Source organism: Clytia hemisphaerica, unplaced genomic scaffold (assembly GCF_902728285.1).
Source record: "Clytia hemisphaerica strain Z4C2 unplaced genomic scaffold, Clytia hemisphaerica genome assembly, whole genome shotgun sequence".
NCBI lineage: Eukaryota > Metazoa > Cnidaria > Hydrozoa > Leptothecata > Clytiidae > Clytia > Clytia hemisphaerica.
This window is the reverse complement of record NW_027103506.1, coordinates 158,789-179,508: the sequence shown is the minus strand read 5'-3', so window position 1 is coordinate 179,508 and position 20,720 is coordinate 158,789. Positions and strand designations below refer to the sequence as shown.

General features: G+C 33.9%; 1 protein-coding gene across 1 annotated transcript; it reads left to right on the top strand.

The window, feature by feature from the left end:
- Positions 1 to 251: 251 nt before the first annotated feature.
- Positions 252 to 3,326, top strand: LOC136798854 (uncharacterized). Its single transcript, XM_067055524.1, has 7 exons — positions 252 to 770; positions 1,243 to 1,490; positions 1,914 to 2,205; positions 2,372 to 2,492; positions 2,625 to 2,824; positions 2,987 to 3,103; positions 3,273 to 3,326. The coding sequence occupies exons 1-7, from the start codon at positions 252 to 254 to the stop codon at positions 3,324 to 3,326; spliced, it is 1,551 nt and encodes a 516-aa protein (XP_066911625.1).
- Positions 3,327 to 20,720: the final 17,394 nt, after the last annotated feature.

Genomic DNA, 20,720 nt, shown 5'->3' with positions numbered 1-20,720 from the left:
TTCAATAAAATATTCAACTAGAAGAAAATTTGTTATGGATTTTTGCTCATATGATATCAAATTTCTTGATCATTTCTGTAAACAGAAGAAATTATACTAATTCTCTTTTTTTTTAAACGCCCCCAAATTTTTGAGCGGGGAAAAAAAATATTTTTTCGATCGAAAGTGAAGTGAAAGTGAAAGCTAATTACAACTTTGAAGAGTGAGAAAATCTGGTGAAAAGTGTGAGGTGTGAGTGAACGAAGAAAAAAATGCCTAAAACTAAGTCTTCTAAAACAGAAATAACATCAAAAACATCACAAAAACAGAAGAAATCAACTCATTGCCGAGTATGCGAAAAACTTTTTAATGATACTGCAACTTCAAATGAACATAGAGACAACGTCTTCAAAAGGGACAAAGATGGAAATTCCATACAGACGAGATATGCAAAGTTTAACATTATCCTTAATCATGACAGCGAAAAGTCAGATTCAATTTGTAAAACATGTCATACTAATTTGAAGGCTTTGGAGAGAGCTGATTCGATTCTTGTTAACCTTAAAGTAAGCTCTGAATTGGGTCTACCACCATCAGCAGAAGAGGTCATGTCTGAAATACTACCACAAGAAGAACCCATGCCTGTTGAAGTGATCCAAGCAGAACCATTTGAACCTATGGATGTTGAAACCGTGCCAGAAGGACCAATGTTTGACGTTTTACGAGAGGAATCTCAAGGAAATGATAGTCGTAATGATAGAGAAGTCTCCCCACCAGCTCCTCTTTTTAACGTAAGTGGGTTATGAAACATTTTTTCTGCAAATTTTATAGGGTTTTCACCTTCCAAAGTCCAAAGGGCCCGGGGGTATCTAGGCAAGTGAAGGGTACGGGTATGTGCCGCCCTTAAGGGTGCCTTGTTTGGACCTTCAAAAATCCCGGTAAGGTAAGGGTCGTAAAAATCAAAAATCTAATTTCAGTCCCCATAACTTGGATTTTATCAAAAATTTTCAAGTTCTTAAAGACCTTAAACGTGTTGTTCACTAAGGGGTAGAGAATATTATTTTTTAACGAAGGTTGTAAATCAAGCAAATAAATAGAGCGACTTCTTTTTCATCATTTGATAAAAATCAAAAATATCTACTGACACACCTCAAAACCAAAGCTCACTAAATATGCTTATGTTATGCTTATTTTTTAGTAAAATTCAGGTCTCAGTACAAACGTTATGCTTATAAAAAAACATGTATTTCTCTTAATTTTCAGGGAGATTTAGAGGATTTCAAGCAAATGTGTTACGATGAAATCAAACAAATTGATAAATCGTCAACGATCAAAGATACAAGCATCGACAAAATAGTGAATTTTAACTACAATGAAATGTGCGACGAAATCGACGAACTATGTCCAGTTCTATCGACTGCTCTTAAAGGAAGCCTAGGTGTAGCGGATGGAAAAGAGGACAAGGCAAAAGCTATTCGTTTAGGAATATATGCATCAATATTCAAAAAGAGGTAAATATATACTACTTGAATTATAATTGCTATTTTGTACTACTAAGAGAAGGAATTTTACATAGATCATTTGAATTTTACATACCTTAAGGGAACTTATTTTGGCGAATTTGTAGTCTCGATTTCCAGACCATAATTCTTTTATTTCCCATAAGGGTAATACTGCCACAAAGATAAAAGCCGAAAAAGAGTAAGTCTGTCATAAACAAAAATACGCGCGAGAGAGAGTTTGAATAATTTTTCCTCTTTCTGGAGTGCGTCTCTCTTTTTCAGTTTCATTTATGGGTTAGCATTCTCGAATTAATCATTATTAAATTAGTAGTCTAGATCTAGACTTTTGGCGAATTGAAAAAAGATTCGCCAAAATTAGTTCCCTTAAGGTAGATCTATGACTTTCATTTTTGCATCTCCTATTTACCTCAGGTATCCTAATCGTAGAAATGTTGTTAATTGCCGAAATGATCAACTGTTTGTTGCGGCTGGTGTTAAAAAGAGAGCATTTGGTTGGTTTAACAAATTAGGAGTCACTAATTGTTACAGAACTGCTGTGGATGTGAATGGTGGAATGGCAAAAGATTTCGATAAGGTTGTATTGGCTTGGAAAAAGGCTCAAGAGGACGAATACAAAGGGATGAAGGCAGAGGGGTTAGATCCTAAGAATAAAGATCACGTCAAGGAGTACAGAAAGACACACCCGACACCACCAGGATATTTAGTAAGTTTAGCAACCTCAACTGTATTGCTTTTTTCTAAAATCTTTTTGTCTTAATAATATAGTAGATATTTACAATAAAGCACGAGCCTAGACTAAAAATCTCTAGGATAAAACAAAAATAAAAATCCAATATGAACTCATGAAAACATCTATCTAATACTAATAGGATGTTGGAGACAATCTTGATTTTGAGCAAATAACAAGGCATCAAACAAAGGATAACCACAATCAAAGTATACATTGGTTTCATCATATGGGTGTTAAACACAGGACAGATCCTATGGAAGGTAGAATTTTCATTTTCAGTTTTTATTTTCGGACATGAGAAGCTTGAGCTTTGAATCCAAAATTACAATAGTTAGAAACCTCGTTTTGCTATTTTTATGTCTTTTTAACAAAATTCTTTGTTTGTATTACAGCTAAGAGATCACCAGAAGAGTACAGCAAAACAACTATTGTCGCAAATGAAGACACTGAAAAGACGCTTTTCGAATCCAATAAGATTTTAGTTGCAAGAGTTTTGGTAGCAAATGTCCCTGCTCTCAAGATATTCAAGAAAAACGTGTGTATGCACATCCCACATATTTATACTCAAGAAATGTCTCAAAAATCAGAAGTTGTAAGTAAAAAATTACTTTTATATGGAATTTTAATTCACTTTTTAATCCACTATCAAAAATACTAAAATCAAAAAAAAATTATTTTCATCTATTTTCAATATTATGTTATAACTTTGGACTACCTTTTATAATATGCAAATGATTTTTCCTTTCGAATTTAGGTACCTCTTGGACTAATATTCAAAGATGAAACGAGTACCAGTGGTATGATTGACATTGTAAAGCATATTCAAGAAAACTATGTTCCTCAAGTGACATTAGAAGATGGTACCATAGAGGTAAAAAATAAAATGAAAATAAAATGTTATTACTATTTTAGTTGCCAAAATGCTAAGGAGTTACAAGGCTTTACTTACTAGTATACTACATAGAGAAAATACCTGGCTATTTTGGGCTGCAAACATTATGAATCATCATTACTCTAATTTAATGGTATCAATTTTTAAGGTTATCAAACAAATAGCAGTGGGAGGAGACCAAAAGACAGAGGGACGGGTGTGACTCAGCTCAGAGGTGCTTTCTTGATGGAAGAAATGATTTTGAAAAGCTTCAAGGAGTATGGAGTAAATTTGAGCATTGGCATTTAAAAAGAACTCTTTACATAGTAAGTATAAACACTACATTCATGTAACTTAAAAACAAAAATTATGATCATAACTAAAAATTTTAACTTGTCATGTTATATTAAATTCAATTTGGGTGAACAAAGTATGCACTGAGTGCTCAAAATCCAAAATAGGTAAAACTATAATTCTAAGATTTTAAACTCATTCAAGGATACAGTTATCATTATATTGAGCTAAAAAAAGCTTGAACTCTCTTTTCTTTTATATTTCTAGCTCAAAGAAACACTATTTCAAAAGTCAAGTTCGGGTTCCCAATATGGCACCACTCAGTGGTCATTGAATGTAACCAATATGACAAATGCAAAATCAGGACCAAAAAAAAGCCTTTAATGCATACAAAGATTTCTCAGATGTGGAGCTTGATTCTCAAATCGTTGCCTGTGCTATGGTTCATTTTGATATGAAAAATATAGATGGTATGTAAATAAAAAGTAACAAAAGTTGTAAAGCAACATTTTCCTGAAAATTAGACAGGAAACACTTAGTCTAAATTCGTGAAAATACCTAGATGAATTAAAATTACAATATGTGTACAATATTTGTACTGCAAATTTATATAAATACAATTAATATTCTAATTTCAGACGACCCAGTTCCGCAAGAAATCAAAGACTCTGAAGACCCTAAGGAAAGATTTCTTTGGCTTTACAATAACATTGAAGAAATTTTGACTAAGTAAGTATTCATTCCCAATTGGACAGTCTACAATCTAACCAGTTGAAATTTTTATTTTTGTTTTGTTTTTTCTGGTTTTAAAAGGTAATCAAAGAAATTCGCTAAATCATAGTTACTTATATTGTACTATATTGTTGTGTTTTCAGATTTACAATCAAGTACAGTGATGGTTTACAGAGAGCTCAAAAAGAAGAAACACGAGAAGGAACTGTACCCATTTTGCATATGTATCTATGCTACAAGAATAAAACTGGAGAATGCTCAAAGAAAGGATACAAGAAAGCCAAAGAAGAAGAAACGAACATGAAAAAAAAGAAGCATAACTACGACAGGTTAGCTCATGCTTCAAAAGCTCTCTAAACTTTCATTAATCTCAACTACATAAAAATTGTATATATAACAAATGGAATGCTGATTGAAATATTATGTAGTCAACTTTTGTTTATAATTTTGAATAAAAAATAGCCTTTTTAATTTGGAATTTTGTCCATTTTAGATCAAAGTGGGAGACTAAGCGGCTGGACTATCAAAAGGCTTTGTTGTCATTCAATCTGTTACTACGCAACATCAATGACTCAATCAGGGAAGGCGATGGAGAGAGGCTTATGGAAAATTACAAAGTAGCAATGTTATACTTCAAGGCACATGGGCATAAAAATTATGCTTTGTCCCTACTTAAGTATTTTTACACCATAAAACACAAATCAGAATTTGCTCACGAATTGTTGTGGGAAGGTTTTGTTAACAACAAAGGGTACCCCGGCCGAAATATTTCCCTAGATTTACATTTGGAGCACTTAAACAACTTTCTGAAAGAACTACTTAAAAACCTGAGATCTAACCTGACGAAAAACAATAACGCAGAAAGAGTTTCGAAGGCTCTGAATAACATAAAGTTAATGGTTGATAATACAGAAAAAAATGTTGGACGTAGTAAAAAAACAAGAATCTGGAAGTCGCAAGTTCAAGTCAGAAGATACTGTTCGACATTTAGCATCAGAACTACATAAAAACAATCCATTCAAAGAAAGTTATGAGACATACGAATCATTCAAGAATTTCAATGGTCAAATTCTGCAAAAGCTGGACTGTACAGCATTTATGGAATGGATGGTTACAAAAAGAAAAGAGTTTTTTGCTTTGAACAAACTTAACCCAAAAAAATGAAAAAAAACTTTTATTTCTATTTATCAGTATGCTACATTGCATTTTTATTTACAGTACAAAGAATCTTTGAATTTATTTAATGGCTTTTTTTAAAATTTTTTGAACCCTTTTTTATAGTATTTTTGAAAAGTATTGTGTTTGTTTTAATTTCTTTATGGAACTTTGCAGTGTCTGAAGTGTATAACATTGAGAAAAACATGAAAGACTTCTAATATGTACAAATAGTTTTGAAAAAAAATAAAATAAAATCCTCTTGTTAAATCACAATACTTCAAAAAAGTTAAGATTTTTTGTTTGTTTTTTAATCAAAATAAAAACACTGAGTATATTTTCATTTGAGATTATATCAGTTGATATTCATGTTATAGTCTATGAAAGTAGGTTCTGTTCTTACTTGATGAGATATTTTTTGTAAATAATCCTATATACCTTCACCTGGTGTATTTTATATTGAAAAGAAAATTAGAACGTTAGCAAAACAAAAAGTAAAGTGTATATATTAAAAATGTGTCTGACCCAAATAGTAATAAAAATATATACATTAAAGATTAAAAATTACCTACAAATTTTCATCATCATAATCATTGTCTGAGCTTTGCTCAGAGGAGTCTGTAAATTCATACTTAAGTTCTACAGTCTCTGTTAGATCAACTTTAGATTTTTTTGGTAAGGATGGTCCACTTTCAAAATAATTCTGAATTACATCATAAATGCGTTGAGCCCAGATTTCATCTGCTATGTAAGTGTTCAACAAATATTGGGGAGAATCAATGTAACACAAATCCTCAATAATCTTCTTCAAGATAGGGGTTGTGAGACCACTAAGAAAAGCTGACGGAACTGTACGCAAAGAATCATCAAAGTTATTATGGAAGTTACGAAGCAGATCAGATAAGTTAAATTTATCATCTTCAGACACTTCACGAATAACAATTTTAAAATCTGACGGTTCTTGATTAAATTTTTGTAAATCTTCAAACAAAAACAATTGACAACAGTCATCAGCACCACAAGCACAAGATTTTGAACAAAAAAAAGAGCAACAACGGTGAGCAGGGGAAATAGATTAAACAGTATTAGTATTTTCGTTGAATGGAGTAAACAACTTAGTTCTTAAACACGAATCATTTCCATCACGAATGTAATCTCTCATCTGTTTTGCAATGACTGTAGAACCTTGTGGATAAGAGTATAATATTGCATGGGAAATGTCTTCACCAGACCTTCCAGCACGTCCTATTTGTTGGCAATACTCAACAAGGCCATGAGCAGGACCAAAATGTAACACATAGGAAAGATCTTTACAGTTAACTCCACAACCAAGAGCACTAGTGGCAATAATAACTCGAACATTCCCGGTTCCTTTTGTTAAACAGTCCATGGCTTTTTGTTTGTTAAAATCTGACGTGTCTGCATGATACATACCAATTAACAAATTTTGATTTGAATCAACACCATCTTTAAAAGCATTCATTCCAAGTTCGGCTAAGAACTGTTGAAATAACCAACCAGTCAGTTCTTGAGAATAACAATAAATTAAGATTTTTTGGGCAGTTGATGGCATGTTCTATCAACCAGTTGAAAACCCAAGCAAAACATTTAATACTTTTTTCTTTCATTTTAACAAATGAAAGACGAAGATTAGGTCTATCTGAACACGAAAAGACATATTTCAATGTTGATGATAGACTACAATGAAACTTTAATCAATTGGGTGTAGTCGTCCCTGTCAACTGTTGCACTTAGAGCCAGCACTGGAATTTTCTCGGAGCAAAATGAGCGGACAGTACCAATTCTTCCAAAGGCCTCTCTGAAAGCTTCTCCATCTTTCGAGGAAGGTGTCCCCCAAGCAACTTTGTGTGCTTCATCAACTACAAAACATTTAACATTTTTACGAAAATGACTTGATGAAAGCATATCCTTCCAACGACTATTGTTGAGCCAAGCCTCAGGAGTGTCAATGATAAGGTTAAAACGTCCCTGAAACAATATCTTGATAGTTACCATCCAGAGAACATGCACGAAGGTTTAAAGATTCAAGATAATTGTTGGCTTCTTCAATTTGATTTTGGATGAGTGCCTTCAGTGGTGAAAAAACGACAATTATTGCCTGGTCTGGCTGTCCTGGAAGCATCTTACAGACAGATGGCAGGAGCTGATAAATCATGCTTTTACCGTAAGATGTAGGTAAAATTGCAAGCGTATCATGTCCATTGATGATATTTTTAATGGATTCCAGTTGTTTTGGCTTCACAGAAAATGCTGGGTTGACTCTAGAAATGCAAGTTTCCACAGCATCTCTGACTAGAGAAGCCATTTTGCAATCTTTCTCGGTCGTCTGTTATGATTTTTGATATAAACAAAGACATTGGTCACACTTACTAAAATTTAAGACATTCATCACGGCAAAAACATTTTTCAAGTAAAGACGAACAATGATCAAGCGGGAAGTTTGAAAATTATGGAAATTTATTCTGACCAATCAGAACGCAGTAGTCCAAAACGGACTAATTTTCCGAGCACTTTCACCCACCTCTGTAGATATCGTTTTATTTTGATGGAAAATAAATAAGATATGTACTTTGAGGTGGGATATCCCATCTAGGATTACTATTGTCTATCATACTAGCTCTAAACTTAATCTCATTATTCATCGCTTGGCACTGTATGGCCTGTCCAGCGTTGCCTACAGCAAAAACAAACAACGTGAGCGCGATATCTAGGATGCGTAAGCAAAGGTTCCCAGGAAATTATTTGCAGAAATTCATATGATTTAAACTTCAAACTTTGAAAATTAAAAAACACAAAAGTAAAATCCCGAAATCTGTATTTTTATTTTTGTGTGTGTGGTATCGGTTTTATAATTGGCCGCAATGGCACTCTCATTGCTATCACCTATTTCATAGGTTTCAATTGTGGCTATTGTTCCGTCGAAATAGATAAGATCTAAAATAAGATCTAAAATTTCTGAAGGCCTATGAATTTTTCTTTGTACTAAGATATCAATATATACGGAAACCCCTAGGATTATCATTTTCGCAATCTACATAAAAATACCTTTCAAACGAGTATAAACTTGACTATGGTAGACAATTCTTTCACGACTTTTGACATTTTTCATGTCATTCCTTAAAAACCGTTTAAAAAATTATCCCTAAAATTTGGGGAGAGTAAGTTTGGCTTTTCAGACTCGGTATATACCATAGTAATAGGAAATGCAATAAAAACTCATATGTACTCAATGTCAAGGTGGCCTTTAAATTGCTACTTGGCCATTGGACTATATATATATATATTTTGTTAGATATAGAGTTTATTTAAGTTAGGCTAATGTATCTAATAGAAAAGTCATGAGATGTTTTTTAAAAGTAGATTTGGTTACTTCGAAAGGGTTGATATTTAGTTCATTAATAGTAGTTTGTTTCCAATTTCTATTGATAGTGTTCTTTAAATTCTGTTTACCATAGTTTACAGTGTTTGATGCTGAGTGGGCTAGTCCTTGTCCTTGTCTTCTGGTCCTTTGTTGGTGGTTGTTTTCAAGTTTTTGGAACAATAAAGATAAGCGGCAATGGAAACATAAGAGCATGTTAGCCAAATATACGATAGTTTATGAAGGGGAGCTAAAAAATCAACGATCGCGCAGACGCCCAACTCATAGTTTATATTGATGGGGTAGTTACCGTGGCCAATTAGTGCCATGCGTAAGCTACTTATACTTAAAACTACTAAGTCAACTAAGGACTGATTCTGATGGTGGAATCATTGGTACTGGTGAATTTCCAACTTCCAAAAATATTAGCATGTAAAACTCTTTCTTCACTCCAAAATTACAAATTATAAATTTAGATGTTTACTCAACTTTCAGAAATTTTAACTGACTACTGAAGGCCTTCGAATTTTCTCAAACTCTTGTCGCGCCAAGTTTTCGAAACAAATAGAAATAAAAATGTAACTAGTTTAAAGCCCTTTTTATAGTACGAGTGTAGATGCCAGCTCTGGTTTGAACAGTTTAGAATCGGGCAGGTCTAAAACCCCTATTACCTTCTACTTAATATTTACTGGAAAACGTAAAATGTTGAAGTAGCAAATATAGAGAACAGAAAATTGAAGCGACTGCATAAGTTGAAATTTTCGTCATCTTTTGTGACTTCTTCAGCATATAGCTCAACAAAAAATGATATCCTTTTTATAATGGAAGCTAGAAATTTCACAAAAAACGTAAATAATAAAAACAATTTAAAAGCGTTAACTATGTACAATAAAATATCATAAAAATCTATTCGATTGAAATTCCCTAGATACAATAATAAAAAAGACGACTTAAAAGTCGAAAATTTCGCCTTCAAAATATGTATCGATAATTATAAATACTGTATATCGATAAATATGAGGTACAAGCGCTAATAAAAGTGCTTAAACAAAAGACTTTCAAACACACCTGTGTGATTATTTTGAAACAAATCCAGTCCCTGCATGCATTTCACTCTTAAAAACAGCCCTAAGTTGGGACTGATCAATGAAGTAAGCCCAAAGGGCTAGAATTGGATCTCCTTAGTGCAGTGGGATTTGAAGCCTTCCCATCCCACCAAAGTTGTGCAGCCTTGAGCGACCCGCCTGTTTTTTCTACAAATAACTAAAATTTCCCACTAGCTTTCAAAAAATATACCATTCAAAAAGCAAAGAAATCACTAAATCCTATACGTCTCGTCAAAATACGGCGTAAAAAATATAAGAATTCACTTTTTCTTGCCTGAGAAAGGTTAAGGATTCAGCTTATACTTCATTTTGGGACTGATTGATGTTTATCTTTAATTAATTTATTTTTATTTTTTCATGTGCAAATCTACAATCATCGTTTTGTGGTTATGGGATATTGTTCACAAGAGTTCCGAGTTTCGACGCAGTGTTTCAATCAATCTCTTTATTCATCATTCAGCTGATTGGAAAACTTTGTTAGCATCTTTTATGATATTATACACTATCAGTAATATATGAGTAAATGTAGGCATGCTAATGCAAATATAGATTAAACGATTAATTGAATTTGTGTATATCTTGTTATTTTGTTGTTGTTTTTTTGCAGAGAGATAAACAGTTCTCTTCTTCATGCCTCTCCCCCGAAGAGACAAAAATATAATAGGCCGAATTCGCAAAAATTTAACAGTCTTCTCTCAAACTTGTGCAATTAGTGGACATCATTTGTCCGTTTTTCCAGCATGGCAGAAATTTGAACCGCTAAATCAAACTACTTTATTAATTACACAAATATAATTAGTCAAGTATTTAACAGTCATGAAATTTTTACAATTTGAAATTAACACAAATGACGAAGTGTAAACTTGAGGGGTGGTAATTAAAACATTGATTTGCAACGTGGTTTTGTCAAAGAAGTTGTGAAAATTGATGAAGACGAAAACAGCGAATGTGATGTTCAATCAAGTAAGAAAGGTAAGTATAAACTTGCAAATGAATATTTTTCTGCTAGTCAATCTCTGAATAATTTTTAAAATTAACTCTTACTTAGAGTTAATTAAGGGATGTAAATTTAAAACGAAAAAATAACAAATTTTCTATTCGTGTTAACTAACATGTCTAGTTAGTTAAGGCAAACAGCAGCCGAAGAAAACGTCCCTTGATCTGTACACAGCCGGACGGAAAATGATAAATAATAAGGCATCTATTAGAAAATTTATTGAATAATGTGCATCCTAAACACTGAAATGAAAGCCCTAAAAGAGGCTAGAAGTTAATAAGCGGTGTTTCTTTTCGGGGTAAGTCAAAAAGTACGTTCGGTTCGCTCAATATTTGTTATAAGCTTTTAATTAAACAATAGAAATAACGTCCTAAAACAATTGCTGCTCGTTTTGGGTCCGACCCAATGATGTCCTAAAGCCCGAAGGGCTAGATGGAGTGCTTTATCAAGCTCTTCTAAGCAAACAAAGTGAATATCCGAAAAAATATTTTTTATCTATTGTTTCCAAAATTCCGCAAAATTCCGGTCAACCGCTGAAATTATGTTGTAATGTCACTTGCCTTAAACAGGAACTTCGACACACTTTTCAGCATTCGGGCTTTAGGACCTCATTGGTCCGACCCCCTACTCTCCGTGGATATTCCGATGGCGTAGACTATAATATGGCGGCTGTGTCCACGCTAAAGCTGTAAAGGAGAGAGCAAATCGATGAAGTATAAGCCCACAAAGGGCTAGAATTACATACAGATCTGTAAATCCCGAAGGGCTAGATATGTAACTTTAAGCTTTCTCCAGCAAAAAATGGAACAAAAAAAAGGGAAGCAAAAAATTGACTTTTTAAATTTCGTGCCAGCGGATATAATCTAGCATTTTTAATTGTTTTTGGAGCGCGAGACCAAAAAAAGTAGGCGGCAAACGCTATTTCGCATCTTTCAAACCGATAAAATTGCATATTTCAGTCATGTGACTTTAAGTAGGAAATCCTTCCAAACCTTAGCTTCACTCCTCGAGAAAACTCGCTTATTATATCTTTATCTGGCCTTTCGGCCTTTCTGTGGTTAGAATCAGATCTCTAACCTCTCTCACACGCAAGAAAAAGCTAAGCCTGCCTTATATATAATTTACGCCGTTTTTGACGAAATGGATAGGATTTAGTGATTTCTTTGTTTTCGATAAATATTCCTTTCGAAATTTAGCGGTAAATTTGAGTGTGGAAACTATTCTAGTCGTGAGTTGGGGAGTTAAAAAATTACCGGCTACCGAAAAAAAAATAACTAGTGTATATGTATAAGAATTGCGAAGCGATCCAGGCAAGTCACTCGATTCGCAAGTTGCAAGCAAAATATCTATAGGGTCACACACTAGAAATTAGGCTTTCCCAGAAAAAAATTGAATATGTGGGGTGGAGGATATGACAATTTTCAGTGATTTACCCCCCGGACAAAGTGACTTTTGGCCCCCCGGACAACAGGTTTTACCCCTCGGACAAGCATCAGTTGACCCCCCGGACAAGGCAAATTTTTATGATTTTTTGCTACCCCCCCGGACAATATATCCTCTACCCCCCATGTACAAACATTTTCTGGAAGAGCCCATTGCAAGTTAAAATAGATTCATAATCAATTCGTAAATGTAAACCCCGCGAAACCCCGACAACTGCTCAGGTTCAGGAAGACCGAGCCTCTTTAGAGATGTACTCAAACACTTCAGGTGTACAAACTTACGACGTTTACTTCTACGGATTTGAGGAAAATTATATGATTTTTTTCATTAATCGTTGTAAAAAGTTCAATAATCATTTGTCCGCCCTGAGCCTTGAGTATTTTTATTTCTTAGTTTTTGTTTTAGACTCATTTTACTTCCGGTTTCGAACTCCTTGCGTTCAAAATCAAATTTTCTAATTTTTCTAATTTTAAATTTCGAACGTTCGAATAAAAATAACACTCGAAAACTTTTTTCCTAACATAAACTCCCCTGTGTCATAGACCCGCTGGAAAACTTGGCAAAAATTTCGTCCCGGGAGGGAAAATACCTCTCTAGCCTCTTCAAAAGGTCTTCCTTGCAAAGAAAGAGCCCAGAGAATCAAACAAAGTCAAACAAACTTTAAACATCACTCGGTTTATTGAGACAGGGATGTGAAATACAGAGGATTTAAGACTAGAATTTAATAGAAATGAGTTGACTTATGTAGTTTCAAAATTCAATAACCATATTAATTAGGAATATTGTATCATTTTGCATCGTAAATTCTGAAAAATTTAACAAAGTTCAAAAATTATATCTAAACTATTAGCGCTGTAAAATCCTGAGATAAAATTAAAGAAAACCAGATAAAAAAAATCAGATATAGAAAGTATTCTTCAACGATTCTACTAAGTAAAACCTCAAAATTTTACTGACTGTGATTTTTTTCAAAGTTGGGAAACTCTTATCTTAAGTTTGCTGGAGGCAAGTACTTGGAAGTCTTTTACCCTCTTACTCGAGTTGTTGACAAACAGGAGCAAACTCTTCACATAAAAAGTAAAAAATCTGTGACTTTTTTCTCGGCTGTAGCGCAGAAATTTGAAACAGTTAAAATGCATCCATAAACATAATGTCATGTTTTGTCGTTGTATTTCGACATTTTGCAAGTCATTACCATTAATTATACCATTACCAACAATACAGTCACATGTCAATGTTCTATATCTCTGACCATCGATGCGTATTCATAAAAAACAAACAGCCAAAGAGCCCACATCATCGAGGGTCGGTCAAGCCAAAATTTCAAAAACAATGACAAACAAACATTTCTCCTTCCACTGAATAAGGGGAGGAATAAATTCTTCCAGGTTAGCCATATCCAAAAGCGCAAAATATTTTTGTTCCCATCGATTCAAAACATACAACAAGTCCAGTGATGCTCACTTCAAAATACTACCAAGATTCAATCTAAACCAAAAGGAATGGCTTTCCCACCATATGTATACAGTTCATTTCTTCAGCTTAGATCCTCTTCTTGCAATGAAGCAACAACTCTGTTGAGCCTTGCCTGTCGATGAATGAATAAAAATTCGATCTTCTTTCTTCTCATTCCGCAAGTTCAGCTGGTTTCTTCGTTTCTTTTCATCAAGCACCATCTCTTTTCAAAACACCAATTTATCTTTTCAAAACAACAATAAATGTTTGTTTGTTGTTTTTAGTTCGAATTCGAATTTGGAAAAGTTCGAAAGCCCTTCGAAAGTATTTGCTCGAGTCAATGCAATGACTTCTTGAAAAATGAGCGCCATTTGAACGCTTTTTGAACGCTTCCAGCCCGCGCTGATTTTCCGATCTCTTCTTTAGATTTCCTAATTTAAACCTTAAGGAGATAAAAACAAGGCTTATGTAGTACCGGTAACCACGTGTATTATCTCCGTAGCTTTTAAGAATTGGTATATCTAAACGCACGAGGCGACACTTTTTGAAAAAAACGAATTTAACCATCCGTAATTCCAGGTCTCTCCGCCGCGATTCTAGGTTTGATCTAAGGAAGGGCGGACGGCTTTCTCAATCATTTCTGCGTTTGAAAGATTGGATATATATAGTAATTTCTCATTTGCGCTCCCCAGCGTAGGTGAGATTTAAAGGTACATATACACGATAGCAAAACTGCTTCGCTCATGTATATTCGCTTCGCAATAACATCCATCAAAAGTACGCAAATGTAATATGAGAGTAACATATAACATATTATAACACATTATAACATGTATAATACATAACATCTGTATAATATGCTCATTTCCCGTGCGCTGAGGGTATCGAAAGCCATTTTCTACTGTCTTTTTCTACTGCTATTTCAAGCATCACATTGAGTATAAATTTAAATTTTGTTTGAAGTGACTTTAGAACCATTATATTTTATAGTTGCATCAAAATTTTTATCAAAAATTGTCAATCTATTGATAGAATGACAAATGAAACGTTATTGTTTTACTAGTTCTATTTGCTATCTCTACGTAATTTTGTAAGGCTAAAATGACTGTCAACTTATATCCGTTTATACAATGGGCATCACTTGCAGTATATGATTAATATTTTTGGGGAATTTCTCTGATAATCATTATATTTAAAGATTTTGTCAATATTTTCACTAGAAAGTGTCATGTCAGCATTTGGCGATGACATGCAGAAGTACAATTTATTTTATCAATGCTAGCCAGCACCTTACTATTTTCAGGATCTTAAGCCAAGTATAATATGTTAGGTACTGCCTTATTTGAAATTTGTTTATTTGAGCTACATAAATTTAACTTTAAAATTTTCGGTTGCCGTAATCTTAAAGCAACTCCCCAATTCGAAATTTGCAACTCCCCAACTCACCAATTAGAAAATTACTTATACTCGGTAAATTTTAGTTTCCAGTTTAGTTTTTCGTAAAAAACCAGGCGGACGCTTATACTTCATTGGGCCAAATTAAATTCCCAAAAAAACTTAGAAATTTCTGATGACCGCCCAAAACTTTGCTGATTGCTCCTAGTCTACTTTTACTTATAGCAATGTTCATTCAGAGGATGACTCTCGTAGTTGAGAGAATCAGATCCTGTTAGAATTCAAGGGAAAGTCCTAGACTGCAAAATTTTGAAGGATAACAAAAACTAAGGTTAAAAATAAAATGAAAACAAGTTTTAAGATGAAAAACTGAAGATTTTTAGATGATGTCCCGTGAATAATATGTCAAATAATGTAAACAAAATAAATATGTAAACAAAAGGAATATAAGAAATTGCAACCAGTACAATTCTTAAAAAACAACTTTAAAAAAAATGGGACTATGATTTCAAAAAGCTTAAATACTAAAGAAACGCTGTGAAGACAAATCAAGCTGCTGTTTCTTTACCTCCATTTAAATGGTTTCAACAGTGAAAATAGGTAGAAGGCTTTTTGCAATCAAACAAATCACATGTTATATTTGGGTGCCGTTTAATTTTCCAACAGAAACATCAAACAAACTAACTGTAATTGGCAGACATGTGCACTTGTGGCTTATACTTTCAAAATGTGCAGAAAAGTTAGAAATGTATGGACATGTCAGCCAACCATAGCTTGCTTCATTGTTTCCTGAAATATTATACAACACCAATTCCAGACAGCTTTTCAAAAAAACTCTTTAAGTGTAAAATATTTTATATAAACTTCTCATGTATAAATAATAAAAACACTATAGCAAAGTTGAAGCTGTTCTCTCTTTTTTAGCACAAAAACAAAAATATAAATTCCTAAAAAATGTAACAAAATATAAACACAAAATATTCTATAAAAAACTATTCTTCCACAGCAACTTTAACTTGTGAAACAACTTTATTGGAAAAGTCAAATGTGAACAGCAGGCCTCCCAGCCTCAATTATGTAAAATAAAACAGGAATACAGGACAAAAAAAATCAAAAATACAGGAAAATACAGGACAAATCGTATCAAAAAAACAGGATTTTCCAATTCTTTCAATCAAAATACAGGAAATTCTCAGCACTTTCATGTATAAAATAGCACTAAAAAATCGGTAAATCAATATACTAGTGAAAGATATTAAAAAGAACTTGGTGGGAGTTCATGATTTCATTGAGGAAGATCTTTTTTATAACAACAACCTTTTTAAGATCAAGGAGGCTCCAAAAAAACAAAAATAAGAGTAACTGAAGAGCTACGCCTGAAATGACTGAATCTTAAGCAGTTAGAACGGGGTAAAAAGTCAAAAATATTAAAAAGTATCAAAGTACCATCATGTAAATGAGGCGAAAATAGAACAAACAAATCAAAATAAAATGTGACAGTTCTAGAGTATATTCACGCTAGTCTTACTTTACCTAAAACCTGACAACAAATATCAACTAAAAAAGCAAATACAAACAAAATAACGACGAGAAGAAGAGTTTAGACAGTTCAAATCTTTATCTTTTTCTCTGCTTCACTCAATTACAATGAAAGTTCTGCTTTTCTTTTCAATCCCATACTTATTTTAGTTTGAGCACTGATTAGTTTATCTCTGTTTATGTTCTTAGTTTTAGTGATAGCTTCTAACTCTATGTTTCCTTCCTCAATTGTTCTTTCTGCAGTTTGCATACTTGTTAACAAGAAAGCCCGCTCTCTTTCTAAAGTTTCGACATTGTCCTTCTTCTTCTGAACATTCTCTTGTTCTCTTTTCCTGGTTTCTGCTTCTTCCTCTTCTTTTCTCTTTTCGCTGAGATAATACTGATATCTGGAATGCGAGGACTCACATGACCTTCTCAATTCCTTTGTAAGTTCAACCTTGTTACAACCTCCATTCTCGATAATAAAATCCTTGACAAATCTCAAAGCTTTAAGAGTATCTGCTTGCAATGAGAATCCATGGACTGCTAAGATTGCCTTGTTAATTGAAAATCCTCTCTCTGGCTCAGCATTTCCATGAGGAAGCGTCAGAATGCAAAGGCAAAACAGCGACAACGTTTTAAATTTGGTTTTCCCCTCCGAATCAGTTAGCTTAGACACCTGAAAAGGAAGAAAATTGATTTCAAAGAATCATTCGTATTTTATCAGATCTGCCATCTGCCCTACCCTCTAATTAATATTTGCTTTTTTTTCAACATCGTGAATTTTATAAAAAAAATCAATGCAAGTAAATTTACTTGACAAAGTCCAAAAGGCTCACAAAAGAAAATCTACTAGGAAAATTCTTACTTGTAACCAGTATTCGTCACAGCGTTTGTACAAAGTTTCATCATCATTCAAATTAAGTTCTACTCCAACTTGGCCCTACGCCTCAGTTTCTTGATTTTTTCACAACTTCAGGATTCTTGATGAAGCTTTCAGGTATTTTCTCTAACTGATAGAGGGCTTCACTTTATCGCAAGAGGTCGTATTTTGTCTTGATTTTTGGGCCAAAGTACTGTTGAATTGCGTCATTACCAAGAGCCTGACTTATTTCTAAACTGAGTCGAGAAAGGACATTGACGCCAGCTTTCTTTTGTTGCAAAAAGGGTTGTAAAAATCTGCAATCCTTTACGACCTGGTTGGAGATGGGTAGGTTCTTTATTAAATAAACGCATGAGGATTTCAAACAACTCAAAAGGACTTCGTAAATGGATTTAGCATCGTGTGGGCTAAGTTTCGAGATTAAGGAGAGTGCATGTGTTCCAGCATCAGGCTTCACCTGAACAAAAGCGAGAATATAAAAAGTTAGAAATCAAATGAATGACCTTGTTTTTTTTATAGCCTGAACTGAATTCAACATGTATAATGTGTAGATTCATTAAATAGTGACTCCTGTTCGAATATCATGATTCATAGCCAACCGAGAATACTGTAAAGATGTAGCAACAGCAGATACACTCAATGTTTATAAGAAGAAGAAATAAAAACACTCAAAGAACTTTGAAAAGGATACTAAGTACTTTGTGATTTTTATCATCGCTGATGTTATTTAATAGATCTTCCTTTGCCAAGAGCTTCTTCTTTTCATCGAGAATCTTTCCTTCTTTCACAAATTTTGCAACAACTTCAGAAATCAGTTTTGTCGATTTATCAAAAAGAATTTGGATTTTCGGCTCAGAAGATTGCAGGGGAATAATGAACTCTTTGAAGCTTTGGGACAGGTTGATAATGTAAGACATGTAGATTTTTGTTTTCGGATCGTTCAAAGCTTTACGAATTCGTTGGTAACGTTCAGTTTCTCTGACTCCATTCTTTCCATTAAATCCAGGCGAGGAAGGTAGCTTTACAAGAAAATATTCTTTCAGGTTCTGGTACTGTTCCATGATTCTAACCAATACGCGATCCAAACTCAGCCAACGAGTCTGGCAATGTTGTAAGACAAATATGAAAAAAAGTAAAAGCAGAATCTTAGATATTCTTCAGCTCAAGTTATTTACTGCAAGATAACCCTCATTGAGAATTTCAAAAATCTAGCCTTTGGAGCATGTATTGAAAGAATATATCCAATGTGCACATTTCCACTCTTTCTCTGCCAAATGGATATCTGATATTTGCAAATCAAGCTACTGCTGGAAAATGGAGCCCATGGTAAATGAATTGTGCAGGCTAATGCTAAAGCGGTCAGGGAAAACCTGGAAACCCTGGAAAAAGGGCTATTTTTAGAAAAAGTCAGGGAAAACATGGAAAAGCCAGGGAATTTTTGTAAAATTCTTCAAAAGTCAGGGAAAAGTCAGGAAATTTCTTTCTAGAGTCCCTTGAAATTGATGGTTTTAGCCAATCTTTGAATCCCTATTTTTCAAAATTTTCTTTGTCGGACCCAACCATGGTGGGTCCTCCAAGTAATCATGAAACCCACTGATATCAGGACACTTGACCTATCTAAAATTGATGGTGGTAGTTTTGAAAAGTTTGAAAGGTAGTGCTACATGAAAAGTGCTCGCCAATTTTCTATGTTAAAAACTCTTGCTAGAAAATAAATCTTCTAGGAGCAGTGAGCCATAGGGAAACGATTCTAGAAAATTGGGAAAATGTCAATTTTTCAGCAAAGTTTTTGATTTGACTGAATTGACTAAACTCTTAATTACACAGTTTCTTCGTCTGCTCGAACTGGAAATGTCTTAAAAGTCTTGAAGTCTGATATTTGAAGAAAATATTTCTGATAGTCTCTAGAAAACATTCTTGAAATATCGGAACACTTCTTTCTACTACTTAGAATTGCAAAAGAAATTCTACCCACTTCGCTCGCAACCAAATCTTCTGATTTGGCAACCTTGCTGCATAAGCTGTTAGTAATAAAATTCTAGAAATTAGACAACCGCTGTAGTACGCCATGGTGTCATAAATCCACTAGTGGATTTCTAGAGCACATTTTGATCTGTTGTTTAATTTGAGAAAATGTCAAAATAATTCTGGCATCATTGACATTAATTTTTGCACACAATTTTGTCATAATATTTTTAAGAAAGGGAAGCCCATAAAATTTCTTGCAAATTGAGGATCCGGATATCCCTATTCTAACGAAGCACCATACGTAAAGTTCAAAATATACTTGAATGTACTTGAATTTTGCACCTTCATATACTTGAAAATAGCAAAGATATACTTGAAAATTATCAAAAATGCTCCAAAAAGTACTTGAATATACTTGATTTTCAATGACTAAAATCGCTGGCCACCCTGTTATCAATTAATTATCGATCACTCCCGATTATCGATTAAGTACGTCTGGATTGTGATGGCGTATTGCAGTATTGGCGGCCGCCCACGCTTTTAACTCGAAAAGAGACACCATTGCAATATCAGATAACTCACACACTAAAGTTCTAAATTAGCTAGCTAATATCCCAAAATCTGCCCAACCGGGCATTCGCACGGACTAAATATCCGGGTGAACTAAATATCCGGACGAAATAAATATCCGGGAGTCTGCAAGTCTCTCAAAAATCGGACTCGGCCATCTTTTGGGCATTATTAATACGCATCTTTAAGCAAAAAATCAGAAAAAACTAATGATCAAATCTCGAGAAAATGTCAAAAAACCGGTTTTTTCCAGCATATTTCCGGCATTTTCGGCCGGAAAATTTTTTTTTCGAAAATCGGGCTCCGTCACATTTTGGGCATTGCCATTTTGCATCTTTGTGCCAAAAATCAGAAAAAACTAATGAGCCAATCTCGAGAAAAGCTGGTAACAGACGGACGGACGGACAGACGGACGGACGAACAAAGGTTAATTTATAGGACCTCCAGGTAGGTCCAAAAAGTTCTAATGAAGCAGATCCCAGAGAAAGCAACACTGGTCCCACGGAAGAAGATAATGACATCCCGCAAGATATTCCACAAGAGGAGACTATTCAAGATAGAGATAACATCCCTGAAGTAAACGATTCAGCAGATGGAAACTTAAAGGAAAATATCAATGAGAATGTAACCGAAGAGGTTTTTGATGAATTGTTTGAAGAGGCATGCTTCCTTGATAATGTTGGTCTCCAAAGTGAACATGATAACAAAAAGTCGATCTTATC

Excerpts from the sequence above, each read along its gene's own strand:
- LOC136798854 (XM_067055524.1), top strand. The coding sequence starts at position 252 with ATGCCTAAAACTAAGTCTTCTAAAACAGAAATAACATCAAAAACATCA. Across the intron at positions 771-1,242 it reads CACCAGCTCCTCTTTTTAAC|GGAGATTTAGAGGATTTCAA; the intron begins GTAAGTGGGTTA and ends CTTAATTTTCAG. Across the intron at positions 1,491-1,913 it reads GCATCAATATTCAAAAAGAG|GTATCCTAATCGTAGAAATG; the intron begins GTAAATATATAC and ends TATTTACCTCAG.